The sequence below is a fragment of the Chaetura pelagica genome, unplaced genomic scaffold, assembly GCF_000747805.2.
Source record: "Chaetura pelagica isolate M959 unplaced genomic scaffold, ChaPel_1.0 scaffold455, whole genome shotgun sequence".
NCBI classification, from domain to species: Eukaryota; Metazoa; Chordata; class Aves; order Apodiformes; family Apodidae; genus Chaetura; species Chaetura pelagica.
The window spans coordinates 1,393,600-1,414,047 of NW_009953483.1; the positions used below are offsets into that span (position 1 = coordinate 1,393,600).

Consider the following 20,448-nt stretch of genomic DNA (forward strand, 5'->3'; position numbering starts at 1 on the left):
TTCATTGCTGTGTTCCACGAGCTGCAGAAATCCCAATTACACTGTGCTTATTGTGCATTCATGTACATGGTGATGAAAGACAGAGTGCCAAGTCCAAAAGTACAATTTATTATCAGCACCTTTAATACTATGTGGTCTCTGGATGAAAGCAGTATATCAAGCTAATACTTTGGTAGATTATTAACTATTTTAACAGACAGAATTTTATCACAGCTATACATGACTTTGTGTCTATGTGTAATTTTTTCCTCTGGTCATACTGTTTCTACCTCTTAATGAGAAGTCAGCTGTTCAAAATAAAGTGGACAGGAGTTCAGAATGGACTAGGGAGGTAACTTTCTTTGTCCCCCATTGTTTTGCACAAACCTTTGGAAGTGAAGCTTGTTTGTGTTCTTTATGTAGATAAATTAGAAATGCATTTGTTTCTTTTATTTATTATTTGCTTTTTATGGCACTGTAGTGTTATAATAAACTTCTGTGACTGCTGCTTTTCTCAGAAGGATCCTACTGATCCTAGGTCTTGTTGGATGACTAATACAGAATTCCCTCAGTAGGGAAAATGGTTTTTATTAAGTTCAGCTCCCCTGCTTCTCCTTTCTTTTATTTTGCAAGCAATTTTGAGAATTCAGGCCCAATTAATTTATAACCTTTTCTCCACTTAACAAATAAGATGGTTCTTGCTCCGTCTTGAACTACCTGATTGTCATAATTTTGGCCTATAACCTGTATTCAATTGCTTCTACTATGTGAAACAACATTAATGTTAGTACTGCTAAACAACTCATCAAAATTAAAAGCCACAGTGGTAACAATCTGTGTATACACCACTAAACTTCTCTTAGGAATGAAAATAGAGAGGAAGGCAGGAAGTCAGAGCTGCCTGTGCCTAGTTCTGCTTTTTTGAAGTCCGTGGGAGTTTTGCCACCAGTGTAAGTGAGGCAGATTCAGGCTCCTGCATGGTGTGTTCTTGGATGATGTATTGCCTAATGGAAAGTTTAATGCACTTGGATAAAATTTAAGCTAATTAGATTGTGTAATAGTTTTAGACAGGAGTTAGAAACATCGGGGCAGCATGATTTTGCTTTTATAGTTCTAAGTATCTTTGCTGAGTAAAATATTAGGCTTTTGCATTTTTTGTAGGTGGCTTCAAATTATTCATTCTGAAATAATAATGCTGTTCTTGTTAAAAATTAACACATTCCGGATGCCTGTTCCTATTTCTAAAAAAATCCTGGTTTCCACTGGTGAGCTTTTAGGAAAAACATGGGAACCTGGCCCACCTCTACTCCCACCAACTTCCGCTTCAGTGTTAAGGAAGGCAGTAAGGGACAGCCTTGACCAGTGCTGAGAAACATTTAAAAATGCCACACAATGTGTACATTATGTGTAATATTTCTCCTTGAAAAGCTAACCAACAAAAAGCCAAGCAGAAATCCACAGGTTTCTCCACGCCCTAGTGGCATCTTGTGTCCATGACCTGTAAAAAAAGCCTTCATTGTACACGAAGGGAGTTGGGAATTCCTACCCAGTGACTAAAGGATCATCCCTTTCTTAATCTCGTGATGAAGCTGCCTGCTCTTGATCCAGCACCCAGGGACTTCCTTTGTCTTTCCACTGACTTTAATTGGATTCAATGCAGGCCTGACATTGTTAGTTGCCATTTTCAGGAAAGTGATGTATTGGGGAATGGGAGTTTTCTTCGTTGTTTTGGAACATAGTTCAAGCGTAACCAAAAAGTCATTTCAGCAAAAATCAGCTGTTGAAATGTGAGGGATTCCAGCCCTTTCTGTTTTGCCTTTCTACTACATTCATTAATAATGAACAGTCTTTATACCAAATAATACATTATAAATGCTTTTTTGTTGAAAAGCTGTAGTTGTTTTTGTTCCCGCACCAGATCTGCAAGAAAGTGCAAAGTCTGGAGACACAAGGACAGGCACAGAGGCATGACCATGCTACTCACAGCAGGGATCTGGTACAATGGTCGTTACATAAAAAGGAAGGCTTAGGATGGTTTGTTGTTGGGGTTTTTTTAGCACTCCGAAAAGTAGTTGCAATTTTTATTTTTGTGTCCCGAAGCCTCAGATTATTTTTTTTTTCTGTAATGTCGCCTTCTGCTGAGAAAAGGACCTTCTCATCCTTGTCATTACTTTGAAGGTGTCTGTTATGCCCAGTCCAATTTTTTTGCTCTTTGTTCTGAATCTTTTAATGGTATCACAGTCAAAATCACCTCAAATAGAAGTTTATCCACAACTCAGATGGTTTTGTTTAATGCTTTTAATTTCCCTCTACTTTAATATTTCTTTCTGTGTCATTCCGTGTGTTTTCTAACATGCTGTCTGCTGGTCGTTTGTATTACACTTATGCAATATTCACCTCTTTTTATGTCTGTCCACTTAATGTGAAGAAGACAGGTGCCTTTGTTGGCCTACCTGTGCTGCCAGCAAGATTGGTAAAGAATTTAATGCTGACATCTTAAAACTTTTTAAAATACGCCAGGGTAGTTAAGAATTAAATACCTAAAATTTAGATTCCCTAAGTACTTAGATCCTTTAAAAATTGTTCTTTACATAGTTTAAATGAAATAACATAAACTATGAAAGGAAATTAATAGTGATTTGTTAAGCAGTTTGACAATCACACTAATTCAGTATTAATTCAACCAGTCTACTGAAATAATATTCACTGCCAATTATCAAGCACATATCTTCAGGTATGAGACAGTCTGTGCTGCACGGTTCGCAGGGTTTGTTAATCCTTCCTTCAGGCTCCTTGCATGGCGTAGCAGGGAGACCACAGCCCATGTGTAGGCACTCTGTCCTGGAATAGCTCTGAGTCACGCTGCTGGAGAAGAAAGCCGGCTTTGTGGTACACGCCGGGGCAGCGCAGGCGGCCCCACCACCTCCCGCGCCTCTGATGGGGATGCAGCTTTGTACACTCCTCTCACTGAGTCAGCTCAGCTCCACAGACCAGGACAGAGTGGGATAAACACCCATCTCCTGCTTTCCTGCTTGCTCCAGCTGTCACCACATCAGTCAAAGAGAAGAGAGGCATAAATACTTATCCCTGTTGTGTTTACCTACACCACAGTCCATTTTCTTATATTGACAGTGATAATATGAGCAGTACAGGTTATTATAGGTGATGTGTAATTTGCAATTGATTACTGCTATGAAAATCTATCTGCTATTATATGGCACACAATAAAAGATTTAAGGTTGGGCATGGCAAATCCAGTGACACCATCAGAGCATGGCAGCATTGCCACTTATTGGAGTGTAGGCCTAGTGTTTCCCAATTCAAGAATTATTTTGTTCTTCAGCACTAAAATGTTTTAGTTCTGGGATCTGAATGTGACAAAAGTGGAAGGAAGCGCTCAGCTTCGTATTGCGTCAGCTGTCAAGTTAAAAGGTATTTATTTACTTAGGAAAGCTAGCATGAGTCATTCTGAAAAGTTTATAGAAATTCTTTCATCACAATATGGAACAGGCTCTTATTGCACAGTATACAGGACTTGTGCTCTTAAGAGTTTCTCAGAAAACAAATAACAAAGTGGTTTAACAGATTATTTTTATCAGTGCTTCATAATCAATGCTTTTCCCTATAATTGCTCTAGATAACTGTAACTAGTTCTACCTCATCTATCATTATCCATTCTGGTTTGTTGCCATTATCTCTCCACACAGTTATGGATACTAAATATAACTTTGGTTAGTTGGGAGTCCTGCAATAAGCAGCATAGTAATAGCAGTGAACATTCACTTAGGACTTCTGCCTTGCAGCCAAAGTGCTGAGGTAGGGAGTGGCATCAGTGTATTAAGTTTTCCTCTTCTGAAGTAAAGGGAATAGATGAGTGAAGCCAAAAGCTTTTAGGAAAGATGGTTAAGTGCCAGGAGACTCTGGGGCTGAAGTGCTGGAGGGCTGGAGGATTTGGCAATCCTGTAGGCAATTTCCATGCTTCTGCTAAAAATAAATGCCATAATAAACTTGTGCCTCTTAATATATCCGAGCTATACAGCTAAAGCCTGCTGATGCACAAAAGCCCTACTGAGGTTGTTGCCTTATATTAAACACTCCACAGAAATCAAAGGGATTATAGGAGGAATTCAGTATCTCTGGGAGCAGGGCAGGAGCAACCTGGCCAGAAATACCTGGAATTTCTCTGCTAAAATACATCCATTGGAGAAAAAACAAGCCAAGCCAACAGGTAGTCACATTTTTTATCTTCTTCAGTCAGGTCACGAGTAAAACAGCAGATATGGCAAGAAAAAAAATGTACTGATGTTCAACAACAACAAAACCAACAAAAACCCTACCACCCAGGGACTGGTTTTATTAATTATTTATTTACATTTGCAGCAGTGAAATGTGTGGAGTATTTAGTTCACATTCATTATTTCTCTATGAGGTTTAGGCTTTACTTTAATTTTTTTTTTTTTTTTTCCCAGACTGTGAGATTGTTTTCTGATGCTGCCTCTTTTAGCGCCATTTCACTGAGAGTACTTCAGAAGTTTTGGCTGGAGTTACTCAGTTTTCAGAATTTTGTCTGACACAAAGAGGGTTAAATCTGCCATTTAAGACCAACATCTGTACAGTAAGCTGCTCTAGAAAGAGCAACTCTGAGCTGTCATCATGGGAATACCTTTCTGGAAGATTTTTGGAAATGAAGCCCTGGTCTGTCTAGGAAGGGGGGACCTCAAAATCCTACAAGCCCTTTCCCATATAGCCCTCTTGTACATTTTTTCTCCTACTCTTTTTCAAGTAGACCACAAGGACTTTTAGCTCCCAGCTGCTTTCTTCCACCAGGGGCTGCTGGCGAAAGCAGCTGAATTTGGTGTGTGCTTTGCTCACTGTATGTGTGCTGGCAGTGCTGCCACTTCCCAGGATGCCAGGAACTGCTCACACACCATGAAGATCTGTCTTTATTCAGGCTGCTGAGTATCCAAGGGCAAGGGTAGATGAAGAGAGCTGAAGCAGGCTTGCTTTTTCCTTTTTTCCACATTTTGGCTCCCATGGAGATCCAATGTTCCGTGCTTTGGTAGCGTCACCTCCTAGCCAGAGCCAAGCAATACTCTTGGGTACTCTTGGGTATTCTCTTCTCCAACCTGTGTCTTCTGTGTCCCAGGAAGAAATTTTTGAGCCTTCTACTCTGGGCTTCTTTCCTGTGTCCTGCTAGAACTGCTTTTCTGTTCATTATTTCCCTTCCAGAAAATCTATGTTTTTGAACAAGGGTGGGGATTGTTTTATTTCTCTCACAGGAAAGAGACTTGAGCACTTTGAACTACTTATGCTGAAGAAAGTAGCAGTGGGCTACAGTACAAAACAGCTATTACTGCTCAAACTTGAATTAGTCAACTGAGCAACTAGACTTTTCTAATTAGGACCAAAAGTTTCAGAAGTATGTCAGGGTTTTTTCACTCCATCAAAATTAAGACATTTAGATGTTAGACATCTGTTCTTTGTTAATCTTCTAGTCCTTCTCTGTAGTCAATGGAGAGACAGACCCTCTGGAGGATGACTTGTCCCATCCTGACAAGTTTTGTCAGGTGTGGTGAATGACCTCTTAACTTCCTAAGCCATCAGAAACCAGATTTTAAAATCTAATTAGGGCCTATTTAGAACTCACAGCTTTATGCTTTCATATTTTAATATCTTTCAAAATAATCTAAATTTTCTGAAAACATTTCTTAGCTCTTTTGATGAGGTGATTTTTAATGGTAAGTAGAGGATGAAATTTCCCAACCACGCTTTCTTATCACAGCTCTTTATATTAAAAAAAATAATTTACAGATAAAGAGAAACATTGTCTTGTTGACACTGTTCCCTGCTTATAAAAGCAGAGTGTGTCAGATATTTTTATTTCCACACATTTGGCATCTACTGTTCTGACTCAAACACTCAGATAATTTTCCTTGCAGTTTTGAAGTTTTGGCTCTTCTGGTTTATAATTCTACCAACAACATCAATTTAGAAGAGGAAGACATCCGACAGAAGCTCATAAATAATAATGGGACCATGGAAGGAGGCTATAAGCTTCATACTGTGAATGTCAATCCAGTGGGTAAGTAGTTTTTGGCTTTGTTACACAACAGATTTCGTTTGCTTGTTCATAAATAAGCATCTTCTGTGCTAAATAATCACACATTTTCAAATGGTGTGACTGTTCCAAATTTTATATTGTCACTTTAGACTCTATTGTTCTACTAATCTCAGAAAGCAGTGCTCACGATACTTCTTTTAACACACACACAGAGTTGTTGAGATTGTTTTAGTCAGTATTTTGCTGTCTGATTCAAAGAGGCTGGGACAATTCCTTACAGGTTCTCTAGCAGTTTGAGGATAAAGCCTGATTTATAGCCAGAGCTATAATGACATTTTGGACGTCCAGAGCCCCTCATGCCTGCTCCTCAACCCTATTGTTTGTGCTCCTGCCAGCTGCAGCCCTTAATCAATCTCCTTTTAGCTCTGATCTTTTCTCATTCAACTTTTTCCAGAGATTGCCTTTCCCTTGGGAAGGAGGAAGTGGGGATTGATGGAGTGCAAGTGCATGCAGCATACAAGTTCAATCCTTTCCCTCAAGCAACAGCAGTAGATGTTGTCCCCTGTTGTGCACCCCTCCATTGCCACTACTCTACAGTCAATAACAAAGCATTTCATTTGAAGACAGCTTGGTGTGATAGACAGGTTGATTTGCAGATGACAAGAAATGGAAGACAATTAGATGAAGAAATTTACCATTAACAGTGCTATATTTTTATTCTTAAAGAAAAATGTTTAGCCGAAGAAAACCCTCCAAACTATTTTTGGCCAGATACCAGACCAACTGTGACCAACTTCACGTTATGCCATGGGAGCTCAGTTCAGACTGCATCAAGAACCTGGTAGGTGTTCAAATATCTGAGAAGCTGAGAGCTTTAAAGACAATTTTCTGGTTATATGGATAGTTTAACTTTATCCTCTGTAGTTGTTGCTGTTGGCTGATACTGTATTTCAGGAAGATGATTTCTATGCTGGGAGAGATTGCGCGTGTGCCGTAAGAGATGAATGTTATTGGTGAAGAAGAAGATAGCTCATCTACAACTTCTGTAGGGCATATTGAGACCCAATTTAGTACATGTTCAAAGTGACTATAAAACCAGCACCTTCTTACAAAATGAAACTGCTTTCTTCAAGTCATGATGCTTGTGTTACTGAAACCAAAGTTTCACATTTGCTACCACTCCACTACTAGTATTTGGCTTGTATAAGAATCTCTTAAGAAAATTCTATGAAGATGAGACTTGTATTTGGCTTAATCCAGAACCTCTCATCTCATTAAGGGAAACTAAAAGAAATCCTGTGAAACAAGCAATTTGCCAGTAATTAGTCATAATTGAAGGCAAGAATAATCTTATGCTTTAAAGATTAGAATTTATGGTTTTAAGGTTTAGGATAAATTTTCCCTAATGTGCACTTTCTGTGTGAACATCTACAAATATTTCAACACTGTATCTTTATTTCCCATTTATATAATGGGAATATTATTACTTCCTTTGATATATTACCAAAACAACATGGCTCTGATCTCCTTTGAATGCCTTGAGCATGGCTGTGATGATGCGATGTTAGCCCATTTCTTCAGTATGTAAGATGATCACCATTGAATGCAATATAGTAGCCTTCTCTGCCCACATTGCATCTGGAACATTTTCTGAGAAGACCAGATCTTTTGCTTTTTGAAAACAGTATGGCAACATGGGTATGAATCAGCTTTGAGGTTCTGTGCCAAACAGGAAAGAAACCAGCATTATATTTAACTAACTCACTTCCTCAGCCTCTTAATCTTGTACAAGAACTCCTGGATTCTGATAGACCAACTTTTGTTGTAGAGTGAGTAGTGCAGAAGTGAAATTGTTTTAATGTCAGCCTCAAAATCATTAAAAATTAAAGCATTTAGCCTTTGGTGCCCCAGTAGTGGTTATGTTTATTGTTCATTTGTGTTCTACATAATACAATTGCTTCTCTGTGTACAGCACTTTTAGTTAAAAAAACTCCACTGAGTTGTGCACTGTGTTTTGCTTTCCTTGCCTCTGCCTCTGCTACCTTTTGCCAGTATGAAGCACAGATGGAATGTGTTTAGAGAGAAGAGAAACCTCTTCTACGGATTTTTTCTAGTTCTGCGCATGTCATAGTAGAAGGTTACCGTCTACTGTGCTTCTACTGATCAACTGAGTTATCCTTTAATCAATTATTAAAATTATTCTATTTTATTCTATTCTATACTGAGTTAAGGGTAACTTTTTCCCATTCTCCATCCTGCCTTTGTCATGCTACTAGAACATGAATGTCTTTTAAAAAAACCTGAGAAAAACTGTGATTAATTTTGGATGTAGCATTTTACAGTATTTTGCTATTACTTCTAGAAGTCTTTAGTAAGACTTCTAAAAAAGCATTTTGAAAAAAAGGTAATCTTTATATTTACCCCTCATCAAAGGGAAATTACAGAAACAGCATCTGATTTGGTCATAATAGGGGCATATTAGTTTGTGTCAACATTTGGGTCTTCCCTGAAATAGAAGGCCAAAATTTCCATTTATGCGTTTTATCAACTCACTATAGGAATCATCTGGGAATTTGTCCAAAGAACTAGGGCTTCTCTCAGCCCTGTCACTTAATTGATCACATATTTTCACTGTCATATTTCATTTCACTAGGGGCCATGTTGCTAGGAAAAATGTGAATTGAGAAAAGTGGAACACTCTGACATCTACAAAGGAATTATGAAACATTTACATATTTTCAGTATTGTATTTCATGTAAATGTTGGGTTTTTTTCCTCTTTAGCTATTTGGGATTGCAGAACTACACATCATACTGGGGCCAGCCTGATCTTAGAAATTGCACAGGTAGGTATATTAATTTTGGTCTTTGGCTAAAAGAGTAGTTTTATAGACTTTCATTACTGCGTAGTATAAGATAGTTACATTAAGGAGGAATACCTTCCTACTTTATGCTATGTTTTTTACAGTCTTTCTAAAAAATCAGTGCAAAGTATATATTTTAATTCTGGGGAAGTGCACCAACTTGAATTCCTCCCACCTATGAAATGCTCTGGATACCAATTACTGTAATAAATCAAACTCGTCAAGTAATTTAAGCAAGAAGAGAGACAGGTGGTAGCTTGCCTCAGTTTGACACTCAGTTTCAGACAAATTTTTAAATATTTCCAATGCCTGTATGTGCCAGTGGAAAGACTTCCACTCTCTTCACTGGGCTTGTAATCAGATGTTTCCAGATTTATTTATTAAATACCTCTAGATGTCTTTCTGGCCTTAAAGGAGTAATAACATAAATTGACAGCAATTTGATGGCCCCTTTTTTATTGTCAGAGCTAGTGAAGAGAATGATACTCTCATAAGTAATTCAGAGGACCTACAGTAAGCTCCTGTTCTGAAGTTGTTTCTTGGAGAAGCCTCTTTGTCTTTCTGCACTGAGAGAGGGGCCTTAGGGAACCTGGCTACCTACCTTAGTTGATTCAGTTCTTGGAGTCAGGCTATATGAAAACATCATTTCATGTGAGAAGTCATGTACAACAGGACTGATATGCATTATTTTATAATTTATCATTATTATTTTTCATGCAATATTTTATTTCATTTTACATATACAATTGCAGAAAATGCAGCAGATATAGCCAATCACCTTCTGAATCTCACTGGTGAAGGGCAGCAGCTAACCTCAGACAAAGTAAATGATGTTGTGCAGAAGCTCAAAAAAATTGTGAATGATGAAGAAATTGATGAATCCCTGGGTTCTACTGTGGTGACAATTTTTTCCAATATTCTAACCAGTTCAGACAGTGTATTGGCAGCATCATCTTCAGAGTAAGTATTTCTGTATTTGAGATAAACTGAGAGCAAGCTTCAAGGTTGGAAGGATTCATCCTTCCATATGTAGATAAACAATTTCTGATTTCCATCAAAAACAGATTTCCAAATGAGATATATAAATATTTCTTCTTGTACTAAATTTAATGTACATGACAAAGATATAGTATTTGGATGGAAAAGAAGTCTCCTGATAAATGACACAGCATAGACTCAAGTACTGTTGGAAAATTATTTCAGGGGTAGTGATATGTAGTCACATAATTTCTGTCAGTCAAAAGCTTTTGTTTGCAACAGAGATGCATAAATTAGCAGTCTGACATCTCCATGTAAATACGAAGGTGGGCAATAGAAACAGTCAATAGTATGAGGATCATCTTAAACATAGAGAACATACAGAGAACATAGTAGTTGGATTTTTTCTCTGCGTTCAGTTTTTAGAGTAATTATTTCTGTTTTTAGAGCTCTAAAAACTATTGATGCCTTGGCTTTAAAGATCCATTTCACTGGACCATCAATGAGTATATCAACACGGAACCTCGCACTTGGAGTGTCTTCTGTAAACTCAACCTCCTTCAAAGGTGGTTCTTTCAGTGTCAGTCCACAGAACAATGCATCTGATTTCCAGGTACAGAACAAGCAGTTGTATTTGAATGTGAAATGTGCATACTGTTCCAAATGTGTTTACTGTAGTTCCTATAAAACCACTTACAACTCCCAGTTCTCCTCTACTTTGTATTTCCTTTTTCCTGCAATCATCCAAAAAGATTAATGTAGTATTTCCTTGAGTGACAGGAAACTCAGATAAATTCACATTCCATAAGGTTGAAAAGTAATTTGCTTACAAATCTGGAGGAGACTTTATCCTTTTTAGTTATGTTTTGTTTTGGGTTTTTGTTTTGTTTTACTAATGGGAAGGGAAAATAGTCTTTAACAGTCTGTTTTATTACCCATTGCACACTACCTACCCAACTCCATTGATGCATTTCAGCTTTAGAATAAGACACATGAATGCACGTATCTTCGTGTAGGTTTCTACAGGTACAATAGGTCTTCAACTTTTCAGTACAGTTTAAACACCTACTGCTAACAGAGACCTAAGGCTGATCCAGTCGTGCATATGTAAGTGGCTTGTGCCATTTGGGGTGTCAGAGGTGGTTTAAGACATTCATGGGGAGCTTGACCAGCCTATCCATGAAAAATAAGCACAGATGACTCAAAATGCAGAATGATCTCCAATTCTACAGTATCTATACAGGCTGTTGTAGTTGAGATATTTTTCATCACCTCAAAAATATTTTTCTTCTTTTTTTTCACTAATAGAAAAGCTCAGACAACTAAAAGCTATGAAATAGCATTTGAGATGCACATGAGCACCTCTTGAGATATTCCAAAGGTTCTGTTGAAATCAGTAACAATGAGGAGCCCAGGCTTTTTGAATTTCACTATGTGCCTGTCTGCATCTTAATCCATCTAAAAGTTTTAAAAAATGTAGTTCAATGTATTTTCTATGCAAGAAGTCTGTGACAGAGGTAATGTAATCTCAGTTTCCTAAAAGTCTAACCATTCAAATACAATGAGCTTCACTTGGAGAAACACAAAGAAGAGCTTAAAAAATAAATAAATAACAAGCCTACTATTCATAGAATCATAGAATCACAGAACTATTCAGGTTGGAAAAGACCCCTGGGATCACCTAATCCAGCTATCATCCCTACTCTACAGATTTGTCCCCTAAACCATATCTACCAACACCACATCCAAACGACCCTATTGTTTGGACCAGAGGAACTAAATCGGAGTCCAAACAAAACATGGCATTATAAAAACAGTTAAAGACTAATAACTAGATTATAAACATCTTATGGAACCAAATTAGTTCCCACTGAAAATTGGAAGACAAGAACCATAATAAACATCTGATAATTTTATAAAGTACTATGTACTGTAAAAATCAAAACCAGTAATGAAGACAGTGCTATAAAAAGTAGTATATAGACTATTCAAAAGCTGGTTTAAATAGATACAAATTGATATAATGTAATTGAGTTTTCACATGTTTTTGCTCATAGATGTTTTGCTGAAATTTCTTTTAATCAATTTTACTATTAATTTTACTATTTTATGACTGCGAATCTACATTTTTTTAGCTGTCCTATTAATGAAGCTCAATAGCTGATTATTATTTGAGGTTCTCCTCCAGATTTCATTCTGTATTTATGGAAAAAGGAAAGGAAAAATTCTGAAGTCAAGTTTGGGATGTTCGCATGTATAATAAGAATCACCATCTGTGGCTTGAGGACATCCAGGAATTTTCTTGCTCTGGAATCATTTATTACAGCACTGTCTAAACAATCATAAAATCCAAACTCCGTCAAATTTTTTATAATGTTCCTATTGGAACATGAATTTGTTCTTAGACACCTGATTGAGAATTCTTAGCATCCTTCCTACCAGAAAATCTGCAACAGCTGTCGTCACTGTTTATATTTTCCATGCCTATCAGGAAAGATATTTGCTATCCCTGCTGGATGGTGATTCCCTTGTGAAAGCCTGGGGTTTTCACCAATGATGTGATGATTTATCCCAGGCTCATCAGGGAGCATTAAACTCTTCAAGCTCTATGTCAGAATTTTCCAGATTTTATTTCTTTTTTTTTTTTTTCTTAAAGTAGATATCAAGTAAAAGTATCCATGGCAATTTGGAAAGATTCAAATTCAGTCCACTGTGTCTTTATGTTTCTTGCCAAACCTTTGACTAAGCTAGATTTTTGTGATTCATATTATTAAATTGTTCCTGTAATGTATCCATACTTCTTTATTGAAGCCTCCTCCACTGTATTTGCAGACAGTACCAAATGGGACATCTTTATCACACAAATGCACTTTCTGTTTAATTAACAGATTCTTATTCTTATTCTTTGAAAACCTTTCATTCAACTGCATTTAGCCCTGTCAGGACGTATCTATAAACCACTTCTTACTAATTTCCAAGGGTGCCAATTATTCAGAGTAAATCAGTGAAAATTTAGAAGTTAAGCAAATCTGGCGGTGGCCTAAGGCTAATGGTGCTTTTAGGATCATACGATGGATAATGAGAGGTATAAATACATTATCAAATTGCCTCTGGAGAAGTCAAGAATGTGAGTTTCCATAACGCACAATAGAATTCTTGAACAATTTTATTACAGAGCCACTGCAAGATGGCTTGCTCCCCTTCCTTTCATGGGTAGGGTGGCACACCCTGAGTATGCCATGGTGGGAGAGCATGCAGTCGTAGAAGTGTTTCTTGGTGGATGATGAAGTGCAAGTTTGCATCCTCATTTATATCCCGCTCACTTCTTACATCCCTGTGCCATGGACACCTTTCAGCTGTCTGACACATTGCTAGTATTTATAAAGCTTATATTGATGGCAGAAAATGTCTTTTTTATGCTACATAGCATGATAAATATAGATAGGTAACACTAATAATTATTTTCAAATCTCCCTTCTGTAACAGAGAAACTAGAAAAGCTTGTAAGAGAATTAGTTCAAATGTGCAGATCAAACTCAAGTAATAAAACTCAAGAAAGAAGGATTCAGAACATATTTTTCAGTTCTCAACATTGCTGGGTATGAAGAAAAGTATATTGAAGGTTACTGAGAGTTATTATGTCTGCCATTATTGCCATCTCTTATTTCCAAATCATCATTATAATAGTGTTTGTTTGTTTGTTTTTCCTAATACTTTCCTGTAGCACAGGTCAGATCTCATGCTGGAAGGATGGGAAAATGCCCTTAACCTTTTATTTATTTATTGCATTAACTTTTACATAGGTACATGGCATATTAGTGTTCATTGGTTCTAGTCCCACGTTTAGATATTTTTGTGTTAGGGTGTGAGCCCAGTTGTGGACAGTGGATGGTTTGGGTTTTGTTTAAATGTGCTTCTTTTTATTTAACAGATAGATTTTGACAAGGATCAGACAAATGCCTTCGCTTCTGTTGTTCTGCCACCAAGTTTACTGAATAATTTAAGTCAAGAGGAATCTGAAGTTATATCCAGGGCTCAATTTACTTTCTTCAATAAAAACGGTCTTTTTCAGGTAAACTTTAATACATTTAAAGTTGTTTCAGTGGAGTGAGTCAAAGCCAGCTGCCAGAAGTTCTGTGTAGTGGAGTAACTTCACAGCATCTTATGAGTTAGAGGAATGAAAAGGTGGTAGCAGGTGTAGGAACTAGAGACAGTGTTATGTTTAGAGTAACAAAATGCCTGAAGTGCCCAAGTGAAACTTAAGTCAGTGTTTTGACTACAAATTCCTGTCAGATATGAGATAAACTTTTTCTCAGGGTAATCTGTAGGAAATCAAATCCCAATTGTACTGTACTCAAAGTAAAGTAGCAAGGCCTCTTAAATGGCATACCTTTTATTAAAATGCATTCATATAGGTCCTTGATGTTCAGCAGAGCCAGGTTCTTTACTATCAGAAGGGAATTTAGCCTAGACACTGCCAAGTGCTCTTTCTTTCTCTCTTCCTTAAAAGAGTTGTTTGGCACTGACATCTGGCTGACTACTGACATTCAGGTGGAATGAAAAACCATTTGTTTTTATACATGCTATTCTTCTTTTCCTATGTGTGTTCTCATAAACCAACCATGTTTTAAAATGGACTAAGGATAACAATACTTGTACCTAAAAACTGAAGGGACAGGGACACAAGAAGATTGATTTTTTTCTCCTTTGGGTCCCATCTCACAGTAATTATGAATAGTTCCTGCATGGTAGATGCAAAAAAAAAAAAAAATTAGGAGTAGTTTGCAGCTTGGAAATAGCAAGCAAAACCATACCTATTTTGAAAAAAAAAAAAAGTAATTAAGGGAACATTGTTTCATAGTGAACTCTAGCCTGAGACTCAGAGGATTTGTGTTTGTTTTCCCATTAGTATTTCAAGTGACCTTTGGCTCTTGAGCATCCGCAGAACTCCTTAGTATTGTATTTTCCCTATATTATCGTTTTTATTGGCAGTGTATCCAGATTCTTCAGATAGTCTAGGCAAGAAAATGCCCATGACCCTCAGCTGCCTTCTGAAATACATCCCAAAGTATATTTAACTATTTAAAATTAGTATTCATTCTATGTCTGCTTCTGAGAAAAACAGGATGGATATATTTAATAAAGAAATCAGAAGAATACAGATGTAGGCTTGTCATATTGGCATAAAATCATATAAAATCAGAATGTGCCCTTTAATGGTGCTAGAATGTGCTTCTATGGGATACTTAGTAAGTCACCAGGCGTGTAACTATGCAGGTTTCAATGAAAGCTCCTAAAAGAAAAAAGTATTTCCAAAGTACTTCCATTCTAATACGTTATTAGTTTCCAAGGAAAACTTCTGTTTTGGAAAATTCCCAGTCTTGTACTTTTTCTTTGCAGGTTAGAAATGACTGCTCAGTGATAATGTCAGTCTTCTATTTAAATTTCCATCAAATAAGACCTTGCAGAAAATATTATAGTCTGCAGCATGTGTCATGGCTTTGAATTTGTTAACTACTTCTTAATCTTTCATTGTAAGATGGAGGATGATTTAGCAACTACAAACAGGTTATTTTCCAAAAACTAGCATCTAGTAAAAAGGATATCGTCAACAATAAGATAAGAAAGCTAGTTCATTCTTGTTTAGGGAAATGACTAATCATATCATGGGTTGTTATCTGCTACATTGTTTGAGTTATAATTTTGTTGGCATCAGACATAATGATTAAAAGGAGAATTTATGCCTTCTAACCTCTCTCTGTAATTGTGCCTATATACTTTTATGACCATAAGGAAAATAGGGAAACTTACATGAGGCAAACCCATAATTTGATTTTTCAAACAATGTTCTTACATTGCGTGATCAAAACTGTAGAAATGCTGACAATTTATTTTTTCTGGCATGCTGCAAAAATTAAACTGTGTACTCTGGCTTTTATGCTATATGCTGTCTAAGCATTTATTGTATTTTTATGAACCTTTTAAAGGATGCAGAAAATCCTGCCAATTTGACCAGTTTTGTGGTGGCATGCAGTATTGGAAACATAACCATTCAGGATCTTCAGGATTATGTGAAGATTACAATTAAGCATACCAGAATTCAGGTAAGATGAGAATGACTATTCAGAGGAACAGGAATGCAGATTATATGCAGTAAAGGCAAGGCTGAGCATATAGCCTGAGTGATTTGGATGGGGTTTGAGTAAGATCATAAACTCAAATGGAAATAAAATCTCTAGAAGAAAAACAAGTAGGCAAAAAGTAAAAACAAATAACCTTTCCCATTCTCACACATTTCTACTCCATTCACAATCTAACATTTATCTGAAAGACTGTTGATTCTGCCACTCAGAGGCCATTTCCATGCCAATAATAAGGCAAAATCTCTTTTCATTACCATTTTTGTGAGGAGGGACATAATTTATTACACTGGAACTTTAGAATTACTTAAATTCTTTGCTTTAGTAATAGTTCGCCAAATTATTTTGTGGGTATGTGGTTTCCAGCAAAGGAAGAAGGTACAGAACCAAGATGTTAAAAATTACTACAATTCATTTAGGGAAGTATGGGCCAAATGCAACCTTTAGGCTGTTTCATTTAAAAAATGTGAGCTTGACTCTGTTCTCACACGTTGTCAGTAGCTACTCCAAAAGAGACAACAGCAATAGAGACATTACGAAAGAAGGTGCTAAAATGTGATACTGAAGTGTATTGTTTACTTAATGAGAACCTGGCTCGTAATTTTCACTGTTCAATTAACTTCACCTTACACTTCATTATAATAATTGTTTTAAAGTCACACAAAACAACCTCCACTTTAGACTCTGTAAAGGCATCAGACTCATGGATAACTTCAGTGAGACAGTAAAACTTCATTATTCTGAGGATGTGGAAAAGGAACAATGCAGAAGAAGTGCTCTAGATTTTACAGTCTGCACAGATCTGTCTTTCTACTTATTTTACATTTAGATAAAAATCAGCATTCCAAATAATGTTTATTCTTCTGCTTATAAGGTAAAAAGATATCTAATAAAATATTTTTTTGTAAATGTATATGTTGATGAGATTTATGTCTGAAGAGGTATAAAAGGTCTACTTTAATGTGTTCTTAGGAAGATCCAAAGCCTACTTGTGTCTTCTGGGATATGAATAAAAATGGTAAGTTTAAAAATACTGTAATTTCTTTTATGTGGGGAATAAAGTTGTCTAAGTTTTGAAATCAGTTAGAGATGTTGCCTGGGGAAGTTGTGGATGCCCCATCCCTGGAAGTGTTCAAGGGCAGGTTGAGTGGGGCTTTGAACAACCTGATCTAATGGGAGGTGCCCCTGCCCATGCAGGGGGCTTGGAACTAGATGTGTTTAAGGTCCTTTCCAACTCAAACCATTCTGTGATTCTATGGACTTGAGGTTATGTTATACGGTCAGTCCAATAATTAGCTGGATTTTGCCTGGAGTTGTGAAAAAATGTCTTTCAAATTTCAGAGAACATAAAACTATTTCACAAAATTAGTTCGTATTTTAGCAGGAAAAAAAAAAAAAAAAAAAAAAAAAAAGAAAGAATGGAGAAGTAACCAGGGATACAAATTTTGCTTTTTAACATTTATTTTTAAAAAATAAAATCTTTCTACTTATTCTTCAGCATTTTCTTTTCAGGTGGGGCAGGTAGGAGATCGTTTACTTCATGTTTTTTCTTAAGGCCAGAAAGGATAATTGAGACTATCCAGTCTGACCTTCTGCATTATATGCTGCAGAGAGGAAGACCAAGATCCTGTATTCCTGGGCTTAAATGCTTTCATGTGCCTGGAGACATATGAGTAGGAGGGAGGCAGGTGCTGACATCACATTAGTGTGGTAAAGGGGAGTTATAAAACCATCTTATTGTTGAGTAAAAATAAGGTGTATCTTAATGCATGATCCACATAGTAGATCTCATTTATCCCTCATTAACTGAAAAGCTTCACGTCTCCTAGTGCTTCTGCTCAGTAGTCCATTACTGGGACACTTATCTGGTGCAATTCTCTCAAGAAACTAAGAAATCTGATGCTTGCTTCTTTCCTGGTTTTTTTTGCTGTTCACTCATTCAATTTGAGAAAGGACTCCTGTACTTGCTCAAGAGGAAGTGAGAAAGCTGTTAGAAGGTGACATGAGCTTATTGAAAATTATGGTTTCTCCTGTTTCATTTCCACAGATGGTAATGGTGGCTGGAACCCTGTAGGCTGCCAAGTGGACCCAGAGTCCAATGAAAATGAGACGATTTGTTTATGCAACCACCTCACACACTTTGGGGTCCTAATGGTAGGTAAACCCATAGCTCTCCAGGTTATCTTTCCTAGGAACTGCAGTGTAGTTTTTGTCTTGGGTCAGGACAACTCTCATTTTTGTTACTTGGGTTATTCTTTTTCCACATGATTTTTAATAATAATACATAATGTCCCCCTTATTGTCATAAAGTTATCTATTCATAATAAAATAGCTAGTGATAAGGATTCGGGATTGAGGTAATGAGTAAAGTGAGTAATGAAAGTATATTATTGCTGTTGTTATCATTACTATTACTATTACCTTACTATTATTATTGTTGTTATTGTTATTTTCTTTACAAGTGGCTCGATATTCTAAAATAAAGAATAAAATTTGCCCATAAGAGTATGCTAAATTTTGAAAATACTGTGCCACAAAAGACCTGGAGTTGAGACTTCTGAGCAATACCAACATACAAATAGCATATTACAATATCCAGCTTCAAAGGTGGGACATGATGGTGAAAAAGAAAGTCCTGGTCTGTAAAACCAAAGCCCAGTACTGATGCTTCTGCATTCTTCTAATGCAAAACAGACAAAGTTATTTTAATGAATCCTTAAGTGCAGGGAGTCCCTGTCATCTCCATTACCAGTATAATCTGTGTAACTCGTGCTTTATCAGAGCCTTAAGCCAAGCCTGGGTGGCTGAGAAAAGTAGAGCATAGTTTTTCAGGGAGATGAATGAGGGAACCATATAAAGCACTTCAGCCTCAGCTGCATAATTCCTCTAGCAATTTGCATATGTGAAGTGTTGTAGACAGAAAAAAAATCCCAACATGAAAAAGATGGGCTACTGCTGTATTTTCACAACGTGGTGATTTTTTATGCTCAGTAATATTCTGAAACATTTCTTTCCATCAGACATGCTTTGGCCTCTGAAACATGCCCAAAGAAGAGCTGTTTGCTCCTGATCACAGCAATGATGTGATCAGTGGAAGTGGAAGTACAGTGGAAGTATTTGTTTTTTTATTTAACTTGTTTCAGTGACACAAAGGACTGAACCGCACAAAGGAGGTGCATGCGATGACTTTTTCAGCTTTGGCCTTCCAAAGCCTTCTTAATAGAGCTGCTCTCTTCACATCATGCAGATATGAAAAAGCCACCAGCATTTTGTCTTTTTGCAAGCTAAATTGTGGTCTTGTTTCACTTTTCATCCTCTCAGGGAAAAAAAAAGGGCTTTCTTTAGGATATGTTCAATGCGTCCCTTCTCTTCCTCAAATGCTTTTGTGGCAGTAGGAAAAAAGGCAGAAGTTCTTTGCATTTAGGCTGTGTTCCAATAGATTTTTACACAATTTTGACCCCTTTAATTGCTTTTCCATTTGAATAATCTTTTTTTGACTTTCATTTAGCTATTAAATTATTTTCAAGTAGCACTCTCTGTATACATATAAACTGTCATATAAGGTTGGGACAGGGTTTAAAACTGCATACAGCTTCTTCCCTTTACTATGAAGAATGACAAGTTTTGTAGCTTTTGTTAGTTTCTTTTTGCTAGATGATTTTGCTAGGGACAAAAGTTACACTGACTATAGAATGGACACCATTATATATTAGTATTTGTACACATTTACTCTACAGTGATACAGGTCTTTTTTATTTGTCCTTAAAATAAGGAAGTAACATTGGCAGTTATTCTCAGATGGTACTATGTGGCAATTACAGTTGGACAGAAAACTGGAAAAAGAATCCTCAAAATGTTCCTGCTTCACTTCCAGTTTTGTTTTTTTCTTTAAATGTTGACTTTGTCACTATTTTCCTGACCAATTCTATTTATAATTGTAGTTTGCATGTCAAAACAGACCATAAAACCAAAAGGCAATATCTTGTCCTTGGTTTCACCTGTAAATTATTAGCTACTCTTGTGAGCTTTTAATAACAAGAAGGAATGTCAGAAATTCCCCAGGATAGTGCACATTTCATTATGAATACTACTAATACTTTTACTTCTTAATTGCTTTTTTTGAATATGTTACATGTTCTGTAAGCAATGGACCTAAAAAGTTTGAAAAGGGAAGATTTTTCCAGTGGAGGACATTTGAATTCCTGGTACTGAATTATTAAGGAACAGTACCAGGCTCTTGTCTATCTACTGATCCCAACAGTTACAGTGCTTAAAACACAATGTTTTGAAGAGCTAAGGGAAGGAAGTGAGAGGTGTAACGACTATAGACTAAGTACACTCAGTAAACATGATCCCTAATGTCAGGGATATAGTGGTATTGCCAAAGTGCTTTTGCGTTTTCCTTGACAGATAACCAAGAAAGAGTG

At 36.7% G+C, this 20,448-nt stretch overlaps 1 protein-coding gene across 1 annotated transcript in view; it reads left to right on the plus strand.

Moving 5' to 3' along the window:
• GPR126 (G protein-coupled receptor 126) overlaps positions 1-20,448 on the plus strand; it is a 107,388-nt gene that overhangs the window by 71,133 nt on the left and 15,807 nt on the right. The window contains exons 12-20 of the mRNA XM_009998528.1: positions 5,927-6,061; positions 6,767-6,881; positions 8,824-8,885; positions 9,656-9,863; positions 10,329-10,494; positions 13,813-13,953; positions 15,869-15,985; positions 16,994-17,039; positions 18,069-18,175. Coding sequence (XP_009996830.1) covers positions 5,927-6,061; positions 6,767-6,881; positions 8,824-8,885; positions 9,656-9,863; positions 10,329-10,494; positions 13,813-13,953; positions 15,869-15,985; positions 16,994-17,039; positions 18,069-18,175 — 1,097 coding nt within the window. The remainder of the gene's footprint in view (positions 1-5,926; positions 6,062-6,766; positions 6,882-8,823; positions 8,886-9,655; positions 9,864-10,328; positions 10,495-13,812; positions 13,954-15,868; positions 15,986-16,993; positions 17,040-18,068; positions 18,176-20,448) is intronic.